This window comes from Triticum aestivum, chromosome 4A (genome assembly GCF_018294505.1).
Source record: "Triticum aestivum cultivar Chinese Spring chromosome 4A, IWGSC CS RefSeq v2.1, whole genome shotgun sequence".
Taxonomy (NCBI): domain Eukaryota; kingdom Viridiplantae; phylum Streptophyta; class Magnoliopsida; order Poales; family Poaceae; genus Triticum; species Triticum aestivum.
The window spans coordinates 681,086,363-681,105,031 of record NC_057803.1 but is presented as its reverse complement, the minus strand read 5'-3'; the positions used below and the strand labels follow the sequence as shown (position 1 = coordinate 681,105,031).

Here is an 18,669-nt window from a genome sequence, read left to right as displayed (position 1 = left end):
GCCTGCCACTTAAGGGCCTGAGAGGCCGAAGCTTTCGCCCCAGCCACCCAGCCCACTACCAACTTGGAACGGGCAGGCCAGCAAGGTTACATCACAAGCCCAGGCCAACAAACCGCACCAAGCATCCACACCGCCTCAATGCCCCCACATGGGTGACAAGCTCCCGTGACCGAGCTCGGCGATGCTAGCGCTGCAGCTGAGTATTTAACCTGGTGTTTCTCTTTGCAAACTAGCGAGGTGGGACTAAAGGAAGGGGTGCGGGGTGCGGATTGCGTGGTGACTGACTGAACCGTGAAACCTTTCTCGCTTCGCCGCCCACTGCCTGCCGCGCGTCGACGTCTCCGATAGTCCGATCCCCTCAGCCTTATCCATGCACGCGCGCTATCCCCAACCCAAGCACCGCATCGGCGCCCCTCACCTGCCGCCGGCCGCCGTGGCCCGCTCCGCCCGATGGAATGCCGCTCCTGACCTAAGCGAAGCTCCCCCAGCCAGCGCTCCGAGCCGATGCCGCTCGCAGGCATTGCCCTCGCGCCTCTCCTCGTCTCCCCGCTCCCGCCTCCCTCTCCCCGTGGCAGCGTTGCCGCCGTCTCTGCAGAGCCCGCGAGAAGGCGCCGCGCGCTACGGCGGGTCCGGTGCTCGGCCGCAGCGGCGTCCGGAGGAGGCGGCGACGCCGTCGAGCTTTCCCGCGCGACGCTGCTCTGGAGGGCGGCCAAGCTGCCCATCTACTCCGTGGCGCTCGTGCCGCTCACCGTGAGTTCCCCACGGCTGCAAGTTCCTCCCTCCCCATTGCCAATGCTTAACCCTGCAATTCAGAATTGTATCCTGTTAGTGTGCTAGCATGCAAATCAGAATGAGTATTGAATCATTGATCGCAGCTACGGGGAGAACAAGCCAAATTGGAAGATCATTACTCCACATTTGGTGGTATGAAACTACGATCGCCTTACGCATTTGCATTGACAGTTGCTTGCACTTGCAGGTAGGGACTGCTGCTGCTTATAACCATGCAGGGTTGTTCTTTGCCAGGCGCTACTTTGGCCTCCTGGCTGCTGCTGTCCTTGTGATCACCTGGCTCAATCTGAGGTAAAACTCACCAACACAAGTATACTCTGACAAGCAAAACGATGCTGATATCAATAGCACTGTTCAACCATTCATTCCCCTGGTCTGAACAAAGTTGCATTTTCACTCTACTGCAGCAATGACGTTTATGATTCAGATACCGGCGCTGATAAGAACAAGAAAGAATCCGTGGTCAATATTGTTGGCAGGTACCGCTCGTTCCTGGTACCGGCGAGTAGTAACATCCTAATTGCTTGCATATCTGTATTTGGAAACGAAACAGTTTACAGTGTGATCTGCTGTGCAGTCGAGCAGCGACACAATATGCTGCAAATGTTTCTCTTCTGCTCGGCTTTGGTGGGCTATTTTGGGCCTTTGCGGAAGCAGGGGATGTCAGGTTCATCGTTTTGGTGCTATGTGCAATCCTCTGTGGTTATGTTTACCAGGTGAAATCTTCTGCCCCCTTTTCAGGGAACCTTGTGTTTCTTTATGTTCCGTAATCTGTAACAGAATATATTTGCCTTTTGTGGTCGATTATGGGTTGTCTCATCTATAAATAGCCTGATGCATTCAGTATTTCAGTTAATTTAGCAAAATGTAATTGTGTGTCGATGTTTTTCATCTCATCCATGTGCAATTTCGCAGTGCCCGCCGTTCCGATTAAGTTACCGCGGTCTAGGCGAACCATTATGTTTTGCTGCATTTGGCCCATTGGCAACGTCAGCATTCTACTTCTCAAACAGCAGCAGAAGCATTTCAAGGTACGCTCTACAACAACTATTTATCAACTATTGTGTGTATAATCAGCACTTTAGAGTGTTGAAGGATCGATGATCTATCTTAATCTCTCTACAAAAATGCAAGGATCCGTTTATACCTAAACAGTTCCTTTTGAAATGTTGGCATTTGTCAGCAGGACTGCAGCTCTTCTCCCTCTCAGCAAAACAGTCATAGCTTCATCCATTCTTGTTGGGTTGACAACTACCCTGATACTCTTCTGCAGCCACTTTCACCAGGTATAAATTCAGCCCCCTGACATATGAATCGATGCAGTAATTTTATATATTTGAAATGATCATTAGCTGATGAACTCAGATAATCTGTAGATTGAAGGAGACAGGGCTGTTGGAAAGATGTCTCCCCTGGTATTCCACTCTCTTTTTTCAGCACATCTGATTTCACTTATGTACAAATAATCAGTACTACTCCCTCCGTCCCATAATATAAGAGCGTTTTTTTACACTAGGGAGTAGTATCACATAAGTTCTTCGTGTGTGAACCTGTAAACAGGTAAGAATTGGCACCAAGACAGGCGCGACACTAGTGACAGTTGCGATCGGCACCCTTTACACTCTCTTGACGGCTTTTGGCATAAGCAGATGCCTCCCACCATCCTGCATTGTAAGCTACTGATCCATACTGTTCCCTCTCAAGAAAACTACCTAAAAACACAGCTCCCACCTCAAGCATTGCTACTGTATCATATTCTTAGGTCCTTGGCGCCCTGACTCTCCCTCTTGGCAAATGGGTTGTGGACTATGTGCAGAGAAACCATGATGTAAATACTCCTCCCTTGTCACTCCTTCCTTTTTCGCTCTGAATCTTTTTCGTCAGTCCACACTAACACTGGCTGAAGTTGATGAAAAATGCAGGATGACACCAAGATCTTCATGGCCAAGTATTACTGCGTTCGGCTGCACGCCTTGTTCGGGATGGCGCTGGCTTCCGGTCTGGCGCTGGCCAGGAACGGCATACTAGCCTGACAGGCAGACAGGCAGACCGACAGATGGGCCACCATTGACAGTTGACAGTTGGTACAGAGAAATGCTTCCTTCTTATTGCAGTCTCACACAGATGGAGTAAAACACACACAACTTTTACAGCCAGTGCAATGCAATGGCAGTGCATTTGCGCAGTCCTCTCGCTGGAAGAGAAGGCGGCCGGATTGTGCAAGCAGAGGTTCAGAGGCTGTTGGTTTTCTGGCTCTAGCTTAGTACAGTGGCCTCTAGCATCCCGTGATCTAGGTTTCTTTTCTGTCTGCAAGCAAAGAGAGGGCTAGCTTGGCGTGCTCGTCCTCGTCCGTCGCAGCTAGAGTAGATACTAGTACTAGATCGCCGTTTGCTCCTGCAGCAGGATATGAATTGAATTGAATTGAATTGAATTCTGATGAGGCAGTCGGGACGGGACGAGTCAGTGGGGACTCGACATGCTCCGGCCCTCTACCGACGGACGGACGGACGGACGGACGGACTGCCATTACTGCCCTCTTTACCACCAGCCAGCGGAGGCAGAGAGTGGTGGTGGTGGTGGTGGTAGACCAGCTGTTCCTGCTCGTGGTACGGCGCGCAGGCCAACTTGTTGGTGCCTATCTATCCCACCTTGGCATGCTTGCTTTTATGTTTGTATCATGTTCATCGGCCCCCTGGATCTCGATTCAGCACAGGCATACACACGGGGTGCCTTGTCAGTCAGGGTTTGTAATTGCAGACTTTGCAGTATCTAGCAGTGCAGCATATTTATCCCACTGTCCATGGCGAGTGAGAATCACACACTCTTGCAAGTGTAGTCAACCAAATGAGGAAGATTGCGAGGAGCTGGGACAAAATGAGGTCGCCCTGGAGTAGAGAACGTCTGAGACGACGAAGCGGGCCAACCGAAGGAGGAAGGAGAAGGCAGAAGAAGAAACCGTAGCCGTCGCCTCCCAGGCACGGGATGTTGCGGACACCAAGGTCATCGCCGCCAAAGCCTCACAAACCACCCTCCTCATGCCAGGGATCGAGCCAGCCCTTCTTGCCCCCGCCCGCCCAAGCTTCCAGAGTCGCCTTCCATGTCAACATCGTGACCGACATACGAGTACCTTCCCGGACATGACCGAACGTCCCGCTTCTCCACCTCACTACGGGACGGCTTGCCGGAAGTCGGTGATTCCGTGTCAATCGTCAGCCTCCCATTGATCTCAACAGCCCACCTGTGGCCGGCCAGTCCACCGACACACGAAGGAAGCACCCCAACTTCCCCGATGCCCACAACATGTTTGATGGAATGCCAACCACAACGCCGAACAACCCAAGGTACCACGAGGAGGCCATGAAGAACTCCTTTGACATACAAAAGAAGACACACGAGATCGACGAGGCCCATGCTCAGTCAAGAGCCAACGAAGTGGAGGTGAAGCAAAAGGAGGTAGAGCTCGCACTAATATGCAAGGAAGTGGAGATCGGGGGGGCGACTTGAGCAAGATGACCCAAGAAAAAGGGCTTTGGTTTGAGAGGAAGCAAAAGTTCATGATCGACCAAGATGTGTAATCATCTTATATTTGTTTGTGGACTACGAGGGTGGAGACGTGTGGGGCTTGTGCTATTCTTTTGGGTGCAATGTTGTATGTCAGCATGAGATATGGTACTATGCAAAAACTGCTAGATTTATTTTTGATAAATATATTTGCTACGTTTGATGAAAAGTTGCCAAATCTTGATTATTGAAGAAGAAAAACGGAAATGGCGGACCAAATGGGTCGCCCCTCCGTTTGGGTTGACCCGTTGGAGTTGCCCTAATCCTAAACAAGGAAGATTATTACACCAGGAACTGGTGGTGAGACTGAGACCATAAAGGCACGAGGCAGCAGAGGAAAATGACAGCCAAAAAATTATTGCATCGCAGACCACCACGCCAGCATCCATCCATCCTTCTCAGCACATCACTTTCCGACTGGTCTTGCGGTACCTGTAATTATCCTCTCGAAAGCTAGCCGACGACAGAAATGGGCATCTGTGGTTTTCACTTCTTCCTTTTCAAATCAGATCCACGCAAGGGAGGATCCCTTCATTCCTAAGTCGAGAATATCTCACCACCCGTCTGAAGCAGCTGGAATATGTTCCTCCTCCACGGTCCACATCCACCAAGAAAAACCTAAAGAAGCAGCACTTCTTTCTGCTACAATGTCGACAGCCCTGATACTTGTGCACTAATTCGCTGCAATCCAGATTTTCTGAAAGCAAAAATGACAAAGAGGTGAAGAACTACCAGCTCTGGCCAGCCAGCTATCTCACTTATCAGGGAATTAGCAACTATTGAATTGGCACCAGCTTCTCACTTTCACTATTCGACCCAATTTTCGGTCAGATTAGGAAAGAGAGATTACAATGTGCTCCAGTAGAAAGCAACACAGGAATCATGATTTGTGCATCAACTGAGCTCACTCACTGTTGGTAGGAAAATGCAATGAGGGGGGCCTGTCATTGCTAATAGATCATGCAATCTGTAGGGTGCGCACCCTGAAAAGCCTATACCAGCCATGATAAACTAATGAAACCCATGATTGATTAACAAGAGAAAAGGGCAAAACCAAACGGCGATGTATCACCCAACATCCTTTACAACCCATGTGAACATAATTAGATGGCCCATGGCGCATACCATGAAACAAAAACAATGTCCACATCACACCAGAAATCCAAGCCTAATTGTATAGTATAGTAGTCGCCTACGAACAAAATGTATGTATCAGTGGCAATGATCCAAATCCCAATCAGTCAACAAAGACCAGGTCTAAACCGGAATTCAGGTATGCCACCGGGGTTGTAGATTAGATAAGAGCAGCTTCAACACCTTGCCCTCAGTGGCACAAAGAAAGTAAGCTCCTGATGTGCTCCTACTGAGCATTTCCAAGAGTAGCCAAGCAGAGCAGAAATGGCTGATAACTTTGAATATCATATCATATCATAACATCATCCATAACATGTCCTAAACAAATTTTGCATATAAAGGCTTGGGTTTGCCACTACATATTGCATATTGCATAAGCTTGTTACAAAAGAATTTGGCCAGACATGAACAAGTCATCCTTTGTCAAACACAGCATGCTCCATATACACCAAGAACATATTAAGGTAGGTAAGGTAGAACACGCTACAAAAAAAGATTTTGAGAATGGATTTCAAGGCGAAGCTAACACATTGTAATTGTATTGCTGCTCCGTCCCCTTCCCTCGCCGCCGCCGCCGCCGCTTCCCCAGATCTCTCTCCTAGGCCGGCCATATCTACACATCGGAAGCAGCAGCGGCGGCGGCAGATGTTGTTTCTTGGTCACGGGTCGCGGACGCGGGGGCTGGTGGCCGGCATGGCCACGCCGGGAGACGTCGGCGCCCGCGGCGAGTGGAGGCAGCCGAACCCGAGCGGCGATGTGGGCACGAGGATCGGCGACGGCATCCCGCGGAGCCGGCGCATGTAGGCCGAGATGGGGGACTCCGCCGACATGCAGACGGAAGGGAGCGCCGGGAGAGGGGAGAGAGTCGGCTGGGCCGGCGACGGCAGGATGGTCGCCGGGCGGGGCGGGGCCAGCGGCGGCGGCCGGATGCGGTGGAGCCGGGACGGGATGGCCGACAGCGGAGGCGGAGGCGGAGGGGCCATGATGGGGCGCGGGGGCGGAGGGGCCATGTCGGGCCGCGCCGGCGGAGGGGCCGCCGGGGCCTGGGGCGGCAGGAGGTGGGAGGGGGAGCCGGTGAGCTTCTGGACGACGTCGCGGAAGTCGGACTTGTCGATGTTGTATACGGGGGGCTGGGGCGGAGGGTGGTCGGCGGGGGCGGGGGCGGACGAGGGGGGATGCGGCGGGGCGAGGAGCGGAGGGGACATGCGGGAGGGCAGCGACGGCGGAGGGGGGGGAGGCGCTTTCATGGAGGAGGAAGCGGAGGAGGAGATGGAGGACTGCTTGGAGATCTTGTAGGAGGACTTGTTGAGGGCTCGGAGGGCGGCGGTGGAGGAGGCCGCGGAAGGCGGCGGGTGGTTGGGGTTGTCCATGACCGGAGGAGGGCGGCGGCGGGGGGCGGAGACCGGGGGGGAGAGTGAGGTGGGGAGGAGTGGGAGATAGGGATTTGGGGGGCAGTGGGAAAGGGAGGCGAGTGGGCGATGGGATCTTCTCTGTCTGCCTTCTGCCCAAGCCAAAGCAAAAGAGAGGCTGCCTGCCTCCGCGAGCAGACTGGCGGTGACCTGTGCCTGGCTGATGATGAGCGAGCTGATTGGCGACTGGCTGCTCAGCAGCCCAGCGTTTCCACCCAACGCTTTGCTTCCTTTTATCTATTTTTCTATTTTTGGATAAAACTAAAACCTCGATTACTCTCTTTCTTTTGGTGGTATGTGTGCACTGCTCATCTCCGAAAACAAAATGCAGTGACCAAAGGCTCGTGAATGGCTCGGCGAGGAGATTTTTCAGGATTTGAACTGGCCACCATAGTCATATGATTTCCCGCTCGCTCTGCTCATTTAATTTGCCACGTAAGCGTTGTCGTTTCCTCGCTAATGAGCACATTCGGTATACCAGAGAAGTTAACGCAGTGGCGCAGAAAATCACTCCCACGTGCAATCCTTCACTGCACGCCCCACGTCTAGATCATCAATCATCGCTCACGCAATTACCGCATGAGTCCTTCGTTCTCACTTGTCATTGAAAATCTATACCGTGCATTGGTGAGTTAGGGATTCCTCTAGAACATTGCACCGCGGCGCAAAAGTTTCGAAGCACGATTTTCGTGTGCTAGGGTTTCCTCTAGAACATGGCATTGCGGCACAAAACCTTCAAGGCAAAATTTGGAGAATTTGTTTGTGTGCTCTAGATTTAGACTCCAAGAATTGCAATCTCCATGAGAAAGTGAATCTCAATATAAGTGGTGAGGTGACATTAGTGCTAGGCCTAACTTTTCTTCTTCCTTTTGCCTCGCACGATGCTGCTTTTCAATCTCAATCTACCACTAAATTCTTTTGTAACTTTCTTTGAGGAGAAGATCGAGCTAGCAGCCATGGTACCGTGCGCGGGATCCAGAGACTGGGGCCTGTCACGACCATGGCATGCATAGGACTGGCTCGCTACGATATTTTTGAGCATCTGAATTGACAAACAGAATCACTTGATTTTTCTCGCTCACTCTACTCCTTTAATTTCTCTTGTAAGCGACATCATCCTCTCGTTAGTGACCAACTATCTATTCTACATAGATTTAAGGCAGATGGGCCAAAAATCACTCCCAGGTGCAATCTCACGCACTTGCGAGTTCAGATCATTAGTAGTCACTCACGTCATTCCCGCATGCAGTCCTCAATGCTCGGTTGCGCTACATGGCTAATAGCCATTGAGGAACTTACCGACCTATCCGAATCACCTCTTTCGTAGGCGTTATCGAATGTGTTGATCTCTTTTTGCTCGCATTGTTGAAGCTTGTGAGCAAAATTGTTGTTTTTTAACTTGCCAGAGGAATGCCGCCAGCTTGCTTGGGTTTAGTTCATAAGAAAAGATATCAACGACAATAAGAGTGATAGCATATGGCATTCTGGCTGACTACACCGATGAGTATATTCGCATTGGAGAAGATACTGCGCTCAAATGCATGCGGGTGTATGCCGAGGTTTTGATCTGGGTTTTTGGTCCTGAGTATCTCCGAGCTCCCAATGAGGAGGACACAAAAGGATTGATGGCGATGAATAAAGCAACAGGATGACCATGCATGCTTGGGAGTGTGGATTGCATGCATTGGAGGTGGAAGAACTACCCTACAGCCTGACCGGGCAGTACACCGGCCATAAACGCGATCCCACTATTGTGCTTGAAGCTGTGGCCTGACATGACTTGTGGTTTTCACATCGCTTGTTTGGATTGTCAGATTCTCTGAATGATGTCAGACGCGCCCTGGTGGGTTGTGCCCCCCTCGGGGCATCCCCGGGTGCTGCTCTGACCCATTAGATGTCTTCTGGTCCATCAAAAATCCATAAAAAGTTTTGCGGTATTTGGACTCCGTTTGATATTGATTTCCTGCGATGTAAAAAACAAGCAAAAAACAGCAACTGGCATTGGGCACTGGGTCAATAGGTTAGTCCCTAACAATGATATAAAGTTGCTATAAAATGATTGTAAAACATTCAAGAATGATAATATAACAGCATGAATACTTTATAAATTATAGATACGTTGGATACATATCAGCAGTCAATCGCACCAGTTCACCAATCAAGCATATTTGCTTCCCTAGAACTTTCCTAGGTATTCTATCAATCACTAATTCACCTATCATTGTCCCTCACTATGCGTACACTGGTAATCAGATTATTTTAATCTCAAGTGATTTGTAATTGTTGCCCGTTAATTTCAATATCACCACTGCCAGGTATTATATTGTCTAGAAAGTACGAATTTGGTAATGAGCAACAAAAAAGAAAACTTTTGGATGAGTTGATAGAATTACAGAGAGGAACTATGTATTGATTTTTCAAGAGTAATACAAGCGCTTCAACAAGTTGGCGGTAATTACCATGGATGAACCAACTAATGATGTTAAGTGTCAAGTAAGTTTTTTTATTATGTTTGTCCTTTTAATGATCTTTAAGATATTTTATAGACATATTTTTGTATTGAATATTACTCCCTCTGTTCCTAAATATAAGTTCTTTTAGAGATTCCAATATGGACTACATATGGAGCAAAATTAGTAAATCTACACTCTAAAATATGTCTATATACATTCCTATGTAGTCCGTGTTGAAATCTCTAAAAAATCTTATCTTTTGAAACAAATAGCGTATTTTTTTAAACTGATATGTATTCTAAAACAACATACATATTTTTAGGGGTACCAATACAACATCAATACATATATTATAATTATATATGAGGGGTGATGATGGTCTCACTATTAGTTTTTGCCCCGGGGCCCTAAAATCTCAGCACTGGCCCTGGAGTAATGCATAGTTTCAAGTGTTGCCATTTTTAGTTTTCTCATCTTTTCATGTGTGTTCATCATGATGTTTTTCAAAAACAATATGGAACACGTCACCAACCAAAATCTTAGCATTATTAAGTTGGCTATCCTCAAATCCTTGTTGGTTCCCTTTTACAATCCAAGAATAGTGTTGATTAATACCATTGAAAACTTGTTGGATTATGTTTAAAGGTGTTACTTCCTTCCTGGTATTTTCATCAAAAGTGCGGTTATCACAAAACAAATACCTCAGCAAATAATCTTTGTCGTATAAAATCTCATCTATCACAGGATGTTCATGTCTCATGTTGTAAAATTCAAAGATCTCCCTAGCCTCTGGCACTATGTAATAAAATTCATTCATGAGGACAAGAGTACCTATCTTTTTAGCCTTAGGGTTGTTTATAACAGGCAACTCATAAAACAATCTTTGTAGAGTGGGATGAGTGCGAATAAATCTTCTCTCAAGCTTAAGAACAAGTGCGGAAATAGCTTCAGCATAATTTTTGGTTCTTTTAAGAATAGGAATACCATCAAAAACCAAAGTTCCCTTGCAATTAAAGAATTCTTGAATAACAATTTTTCCTATAATGTTACCACTCCCCATTACAAAAGTTTTAGCATCCAAATTTGAGGGAATTTCAACCTTAGGGATTTTACCCTCTTCACCTTTTTCGCTAACAAATTCAGACATGATAGCAACTTCAAGCAAGCAAACAAGTAAAAAGGCAAACAAAAAATGTTTTTGTGTTTTTGTGAAAACGTTTTAGAAGTGGGGGAGTTAAAAATGAGAGGCAAATGGAAAATGAAAGTTTATGCGATGGTACTTGATTGCTTTTGCTTCCTAGTAATGGCGCCAGTAATTCTTCCTTCTACTTGTGAGCTGCCTTGGATTTCACCGAAGAGGGGAGGATGATGCAGTACGGTAGAGATAAGTACTTCCCTCAGTTAAGAATCAAGGTTATCAATCCAATAGGAGAACCACGCAAGACCTCGTGAATAGCACCTACACACAAAATAACAAATACTTTCACCCAACACAAACAAGGGGTTGTCAATCCCTTGGCGGCTAATTGCAAGGATCAAATCTCATAGTGATGGATAGATAAACAAAATAAAATAAAAGTAAATAAATTACAGGAAAGTATTTTTGGATTTTCATATATGATAAAGATACAACCGGGGGGCATAGTTTTCACTAGAGGCTTCTCTCTCGAAAAAAGCATACGGTGGGTAAACAAATTACTGCGCATGTCTGAGACAAGTAGACTGACTCCTGCCTGCATCTACTAATATTACTCCACACATCGACCGCTATCCAGCATGCATCTAGAGTATTAAGTTCATAAAGAACGGAGTAACGCCTTAAGCAAGATGACATGATGTAGACAAAGTAATGTTGGAAATATGCCCTAGAGGCAATAATAAAATGGTTATTATTATATTTCCTTGTTCATGATAATTGTGTGTTGTTCATGCTTTAATTGTATTAACCAGAAACTGCAATACATGTGTGAATACATAGATAAGAACATGTCCCTAGTGAGCCTATAGTTGACTAGCTCATTGATCAATAGATGGTTATGATTTCCTGACCATGGACATTGGATGTTGTTGATAACGAGATCACATCATTAGGAGAATGATGTGATGGACAAGACCCAATCCTAGGCATAGCACAAGATCATGTAGTTCGTTCGCTAGAGCTTTTCTAATGTCAAGTATCGTTTCCTTAGACCATGAGATTTTGCAACTCCCGGATACCATAGGAATGCTTTGGGTGTATCAAACGTCACAACGTAACTGGGTGACTATAAAGGTGCACTACAGGTATCTTCGAAAGTGTCTGTTGGGTTGGCACGAATCGAGACTGGGATTTGTCACTCTGTATGACGGATAGGTATCTCTGGGCCCACTCGGTAATGCATCATCATAATGAGCTCAATTTGACTAAAGAGTTAGTCACGGGATCATGCATTGCAGAACGAGTAAAGAGACTTGCTGGTAACGAGATTGAACAAGGTATGGGGATACCGATGATCGAATATCAGGCAAGTAACATACCGATAGACAAAAGGAATTGTATACGGGATTGATTGAATCCCCGACATCGTGGTTCATCCGATGAGAACATCGTGGAACATGTGGGAGCCAATATGGGTATCCAGATCCTGCTATTGGTTATTGGCCGGGGAGGTGTCTCGGTCATGTCTGCATGGTTCCCGAACCCATAGGGTCTACACACTTAAGGTTCGGTGACGCTAGAGTTGTAACGAGAATAGTATGTGGTCACCGAAGGTAGTTCGGAGTCCCGGATGAGATCCCAGACATCATGATGAGTTCCGAAATGGTACGGAGGTGAAGATCGATATATTGGACGAAGGATATTGGAGTCCGGAAGTGTTCCGGGGGTACCAGGCTATGGCTAGCATGACCGAAAGGTGCTTCGGGGGCCCCGACAAGTGTTGCGGGACCTCATGTGCCAAGGGGAGGGGGCAAACCATCCCACTAAGGGGTCGTGCGCCCCCACACCCTTTTCTCATGTTACTTGGGGAGGTGGGGCGCCTCCACCTATCTTGGGAGGCAAGCCTCCACCTGCTTGGCTTGGGGGGCAAGTCTCCCTAGGGTTTCCCTAGGGAGATCCAATCTGCCCTAGCCGCCGCCCCCTAGGGGAAACCCTAGGGCGCCGCCCCCTCTCCCCTTCCCCCTATATATAGTGAGGGTGTGAGAGGGCAGCCATACCCTTCCCCTGGCGCAACCCTCCCCCTCTCCAACTCCTCCTCCTATTCTGTAGTGCTTGGTGAAGCCCTGACGGAGAATCACGGGCTCCTCCATCACCACGTCGTCGTTCTGCTGGAGTTCTCCCTCAACTTCTCCTCTCCCGTTGCAAGATCAAGAAGGAGGAGATGTCCCCAGGCTGTACGTGTGTTGAACACGGAGGCGCCGTCCGTTCGGCGCTAGATCGGATCTTTCGCGATTTGAATCGCCGCAAGTACGACTCCATCAACCGCGTTCTTGTAACGCTTCCGCTTAGCAATGTTCAAGGGTATGAAGATGCACTCCCTCTCTCTCTCTCTCTTGTTGCTAGCATCTCCTAGATTGATCTTGGTGACACGTAGGAATTTTTTTAAATTATTACTACGATCCCCAACAAGTAAACCCAACTAATATGAATAAACCTCATATTTTTATCCTTAATGGCAAGGCGGAGAATGTCGCTTGGAGGGACCGGGGACGGAGGCAATGAGAGAGGGAAGTGTTGGCGTCATAGGGACCGAATTCAGACATGGACGAGCAGTTGTCCCCGCCGCCACGCCTGCCACCCCACATCCCATCCATCCAGTCGCCGGCAAGGATCACACCGTTGATAACCCACAAGTATAGGGGATCGCAACAATTTTTGAGGGTAGAGTAGTCAACCCAAATTTATTGATTCGACACAAGGGGAGCCAAATAATATTCTCAAGTATTAGCAGCTGAGTTGTCAATTCAACCACACCTGGAAACTTAATATCTGCAGCAAAGTGTTCAGTAGCAAAGTAATATGATAGTAGTGGCAACGGTGGTAAAAGGTAACGGTAGCAAAAGTAATATTTTTGGTGTTTTATAGTGATCGTAACAATAGAAATGGAAAAGTAAATAAGCGAAGAACAATATATAGAAAGCTCGTAGGCATTGGATCGGTGATGGAGAATTATGTCGGATGTGGTTCGTCATGTAACAGTCATAACATAGGATGACACAGAACTAGCTCCAATTCATCAATGTAATGTAGGCATGTATTCCGAATATAGTCATACGTGCTTATGGAAAAGAACTTGCATGGCATCTTTTGTCCTACCCTCCCGTGGCAGCGGGGTCCTAGCGGAAACTAAGGTATATTAAGGCCTCCTTTTAATAGAGTACCAGACCAAAGCATTAACACACGGTGAATACATGAACTCCTCGAACTATGGTCATCACCGGGAGTGGTCCCGATTATTGTCACTTCGGAGTTGCCGGATCATAACACATAGTAGGTGACTATAGACTTGCAATATAGGATCAAGAACTCACATATATATTGGGTAATGTAGTAATTTCAAAATTTTCCTATGCACACGCAAGATCATGGTGATGCATAGCAACGGGAGGGGAGAGTGTGATCTACGTACCCTTGTAGATCGACAGCGGAAGCGTTAGCACAACGCGGTTGATGTAGTCGTACGTCTTCACGGCCCGACCGATCAAGCACCGAAACTGCGGCACCTCCGAGTTCTAGCACACGTTCAGCTCGATGACCATCCCCGGACTCCGATCCAGCAAAGTGTCGGGGAAGAGTTCCGTCAGCACGACGGCGTGGTGACGATCTTGATGTACTATCGTCGCAGGGCTTCGCCTAAGCACCGCTACAATATTATTGAGGATTATGGTGGAAGGGGGCACCGCACACGGCTAAGAATATGATCACGTGGATCAACTTGTGTGTCTAGGGGTGCCCCCTGCCCCCGTATATAAAGGATCAAGGGGGGTTGCGGCCGGCCGGGAGGAGGGTGCGCCAGGAGGAGTCCTACTCCCATCAGGAGTAGGATTCCCCTCCTTTTCTAGTTGGAATAGGATTCGGGAGGGGGAAAGAGGAGAGAGAGAAGGAAGGGGGGCGCCGCCCCCTTCTCCTTGTCCTATTCGGACTAGGGAGGAGGGGGGCGCGGCACAGCCCTGGCCACCTCTCCTCTCTTCCACTAAAGCCCACTAAGGCCCATATTCCTCCCGGGGGGTTCCGGTAACCTCCCGGTACTCCGGTAAAATCCCGATTTCACCCGGAACACTTCCAATATCCAAATATAGGCTTCCAATATATCAATCTTTATGTCTCGACCATTTCGAGACTCCTCGTCATGTCCGTGATCACATCCGGGACTCCGAACAAATCTTCGGTACATCAAAATGCATAAACTCATAATATAACTGTCATCGAAACCTTTAGCGTGCGGACCCTACGGGTTCGAGAACAATGTAGACATGACCGAGACACGTCTCCGGTGAATAACCAATAGCGGAACCTGGATGCTCATATTGGCTCCCACATATTCTACGAAGATCTTTATCGGTCAGACCGCATAACAACATACGTTGTTCCCTTTGTCATCGGTATGTTACTTGCCCGAGGTTCGATCGTCGGTATCTCAATACCTAGTTCAATCTCGTTACCGGCAAGTCTCTTTACTCGTTTCGTAATACATCATCTCGCAACTAACTCATTAGTTGCAATGCTTGCAAGGCTTATGTGATGTGCATTACCGAGAGGGCCCAGAGATACCTCTCCGACAATCGGAGTGACAAATCCTAATCTCGAAATACGCCAACCCAACATGTACCTTTGGAGACACCTGTAGAGCTCCTTTATAATCACCCAGTTACGTTGTGACGTTTGGTAGCACACAAAGTGTTCCTCCGGTAAACGGAGTTGCATAATCTCATAGTCATAGGAACATGTATAAGTCATGAAGAAAGCAATAGCAACATACTAAACGATCGGGTGCTAAGCTAGTGGAATGGGTCATGTCAATCACATCATTCTCCTAATGATGTGATCCCATTAATCAAATGACAACACATGTCTATGGTTAGGAAACATAACCATCTTTGATTAACGAGCTAGTCAAGTAGAGGCATACTAGTGACGTTTGGTTTGTCTATGTATTCACACAAGTATTATGTTTCCGGATAATACAATTCTAGCATGAATAATAAACATTTATCATGATATAAGGAAATAAAATAATAACATTATTATTGCCTCTAGGGCATATTTCCTTCAGTCTCCCACTTGCACTAGAGTCAATAATCTAGATTACACAGTAATGATTCTAACACCCATGGAGCTTTGGTGTTGATCATGTTTTGCTCGTGGAAGAGGCTTAGTCAACGGGTCTGCTATGTTCAGATCCGTATGTATCTTGCAAATCTCTATGTCTCCCACCTGGACTAGATCCCGGATGGAATTGAAGCGTCTCTTGATGTGCTTGGTTCTCTTGTGAAATCTGGATTCCTTTGCCAAGGCAATTGCACCAGTATTGTCACAAAAGATTTTCATTGGACCCGATGCACTAGGTATGACACCAAGATCGGATATGAACTCCTTCATCCAGATTCCTTCGTTTGCTGCTTCCGAAGCAGCTATGTACTCCGCTTCACATGTAGATCCCGCCACAACGCTTTGTTTAGAACTGCACCAACTGACAGCTCCACCGTTTAATGTAAACATGTATCTGGTTTGCGATTTAGAATCGTCCGGATCAGTGTCAAAGCTTGCATCAACGTAACCATTTACGATGAGCTCTTTGTCACCTCCATATATGAGAAACATATCCTTAGTCCTTTTCAGGTATTTCAGGATGTTCTTGACCGCTGTCCAGTGATCCACTCCTGGATTACTTTGGTACCTCCCTGCTAGACTTATAACAAGACACACATCAGGTCTGGTACACAACATTGCATACATGATAGAGCCTATGGCTGAAGCATAGGGAACATCTTTCATTTTCTCTCCATCTTCTGCATTGGTCGGGGATTGAGTCTTACTCAATTTCACACCTTGTAACACAGGCAAGAATCCTTTCTTTGCTTGATCCATTTTGAACTTCTTCAAAACTTTGTCAAGGTATGTGCTTTGTGAAAGTCCAATTAAGCGTCTTGATCTATCTCTATAGATCTTAATGCCCAATATGTAAGCAGCTTCACTGAGGTCTTCATTGAGAACTCTTATTCAAGTATCCTTTTATGCTATCTAGAAATTCTATATCATTTTCGATTACCAATATGTCATCCACATATAATATCAGAAATGCTACAGAGCTCCCACTCACTTTCTTGTAAATACAGGCTTCTCCAAAAGTCTGTACAAAACCAAATGCTTTGATCACACTATCAAAGCGTTTATTCCAACTCCGAGAGTCTTGCACCAGTCCATAAATGGATCGCTGGAGCTTGCACACTTTGTTAGCTCCCTTTGGATCACAAAACCTTCCGGCTGCATCATATACAACTCTTCTTGTAGAAATCCATTCAGGAATGCAGTTTTGACATCCATTTGCCAAATTTCATAATCATAAAATGCGGCAATTGCTAACATGATTCGGACAGACTTAAGCATCGCTACGGGTGAGAAGGTCTCATCGTAGTCAATCCTTTGAACTTGCCGAAAACCTTTTGCGACTAGTCGAGCTTTGTAGACAGTAATATTACCGTCAGCGTCAGTCTTCTTCTTGAAGATCCATTTATTCTCAATTGCTTGCCGATCATTGGGCAAGTCAACCAAAGTCCATACTTTGTTCTCATACATGGATCCCATCTCAGATTTCATGGCTTCAAGCCATTTTGCGGAATCTGGGCTCACCATCGCTTCTTCATAGTTCGTAGGTTCATCATGATCTAGTAGCATGACTTCCAGAACAGGATTACCATACCATTCTGGCGTGGATCTTACTCTGGTTGATCTACGAGGTTCAGTAGTATCTTGTTCTGAAGTTTCATGATCATTATCATTAGCTTCCTCACTAATTGGTGTAGGTGTCACAGAAACAGGTTTCTGTGATGTGCTACTTTCCAATAAGGGAGCAGGTACAGTTACCTCGTCAAGTTCTACTTTCCTCCCACTCACTTCTTTCGAGAGAAACTCCTTCTCTAGAAAGTTTCCGAATTTAGCAACAAAAGTCTTGCCTTCGGATCTGTGATAGAAGGTGTATCCAGTAGTTTCCTTTGGATATCCTATGAAGACACATTTCTCCGATTTGGGTTCGAGCTTATCAGGTTGAAGTTTTTTCACATAAGCATCGCAGCCCCAAACTTTTAGAAATGACAACTTTGGTTTCTTGCCAAACCACAGTTCATATGGCGTCGTCTCAACGGATTTTGATGGTGCCCTATTTAACGTGAATGCGGCCGTCTCTAGAGCATATCCCCAAAATGATACCGATAAATCAGTAAGAGACATCATAGGTCGCAACATATCTAGTAAAGTACGATTACGACATTTGGACACACCATTACGTTGTGGTGCTCCGGGTGGCGTGAGTTGCGAAACTATTCCACATTGTTTTAAATGTACACCAAACTCATAACTCAAATATTCTCCTCCACGATCAGATCGTAGGAATTTTATTTTCTTGTTACGATAGTTTTCAACTTCACTCTGAAATTCTTTGAACTTCTCAAATGTTTCAGATTTATGTTTCATTAAGTAGATATACCCATATCTGCTTAAGTCATCTGTGAAGGTGAGAAAATAACGATATCCGCCACGAGCCTCAACGTTCATCGGACCACATACATCTATATGTATGATTTCCAATAAACCTGTTGCTCTCTCCATAGTACCAGAGAACGGTGTTTTTGTCATCTTACCCATAAGGCATGGTTCGCAAGTACCAAGTGATTCATAATCAAGTGGTTCCAAAAGCCCATCAGTATGGAGTTTCTTCGTGCGCTTTATACCGATATGACCCAAATGGCAGTGCCACAAATAAGTTGCACTATCATTATCAACTCTGCATCTTTTGGTTTCAACACTATGAATATGTGTGTCACTACTATCGAGATTTAATAAAAATAGACCACTCTTTAAGGGTGCATGACCATAAAAGATATTACTCATGTAAATAGAACAACCATTATTCTCTGATTTAAATGAATAACCGTCTCGCATCAAACAAGATCCAGATATAATGTTCATGCTTAACGCTAGCACCAAATAACAATTATTTAGGTCTAATACTAATCCCGAAGGTAGATGTAGAGGTAGCGTGCTGACTGCGATCACATCGACTTTGGAACCATTTCCCACGCGCATCGTCACCTCGTCCTTAGCCAATCTTCGCTTAATCCGTAGT

General features: G+C 46.5%; 2 protein-coding genes across 4 annotated transcripts; one reads left to right on the top strand and one right to left on the bottom strand.

Annotated features, from left to right (window-relative positions):
- Positions 1 to 244: 244 nt before the first annotated feature.
- Positions 245 to 3,243, top strand: LOC123088098 (2-carboxy-1,4-naphthoquinone phytyltransferase, chloroplastic). Of its 3 annotated transcripts, none has more exons than XM_044510256.1 (10): positions 245 to 750; positions 980 to 1,083; positions 1,200 to 1,271; positions 1,370 to 1,508; positions 1,708 to 1,823; positions 1,979 to 2,078; positions 2,169 to 2,207; positions 2,353 to 2,463; positions 2,555 to 2,620; positions 2,715 to 3,243. In XM_044510256.1, the coding sequence occupies exons 1-10, from the start codon at positions 505 to 507 to the stop codon at positions 2,823 to 2,825; spliced, it is 1,104 nt and encodes a 367-aa protein (XP_044366191.1). In that variant the 5' UTR covers positions 245 to 504; the 3' UTR covers positions 2,826 to 3,243. The 3 variants fall into 3 exon arrangements, with proteins under 3 accessions (XP_044366191.1, XP_044366190.1, XP_044366192.1); XM_044510255.1 differs by having other exon boundaries at positions 1,976 to 2,078; XM_044510257.1 differs by having other exon boundaries at positions 1,976 to 2,078; positions 2,699 to 3,243.
- A 2,509-nt stretch (positions 3,244 to 5,752) lies between these two features.
- On the bottom strand, positions 5,753 to 6,949 carry LOC123088099 (pollen-specific leucine-rich repeat extensin-like protein 1). Its single transcript, XM_044510258.1, has one exon. The coding sequence runs from the start codon at positions 6,855 to 6,857 to the stop codon at positions 6,147 to 6,149; it is 711 nt and encodes a 236-aa protein (XP_044366193.1). The 5' UTR covers positions 6,858 to 6,949; the 3' UTR covers positions 5,753 to 6,146.
- Positions 6,950 to 18,669: the final 11,720 nt, after the last annotated feature.

Excerpts from the sequence above, each read along its gene's own strand:
- LOC123088098 (XM_044510255.1), top strand. The coding sequence starts at position 505 with ATGCCGCTCGCAGGCATTGCCCTCGCGCCTCTCCTCGTCTCCCCGCTC. Across the intron at positions 1,824-1,975 it reads AGCAGCAGAAGCATTTCAAG|CAGGACTGCAGCTCTTCTCC; the intron begins GTACGCTCTACA and ends GGCATTTGTCAG. Across the intron at positions 2,621-2,714 it reads ATGTGCAGAGAAACCATGAT|GATGACACCAAGATCTTCAT; the intron begins GTAAATACTCCT and ends TGAAAAATGCAG.
- LOC123088099 (XM_044510258.1), bottom strand. The coding sequence starts at position 6,857 with ATGGACAACCCCAACCACCCGCCGCCTTCCGCGGCCTCCTCCACCGCC.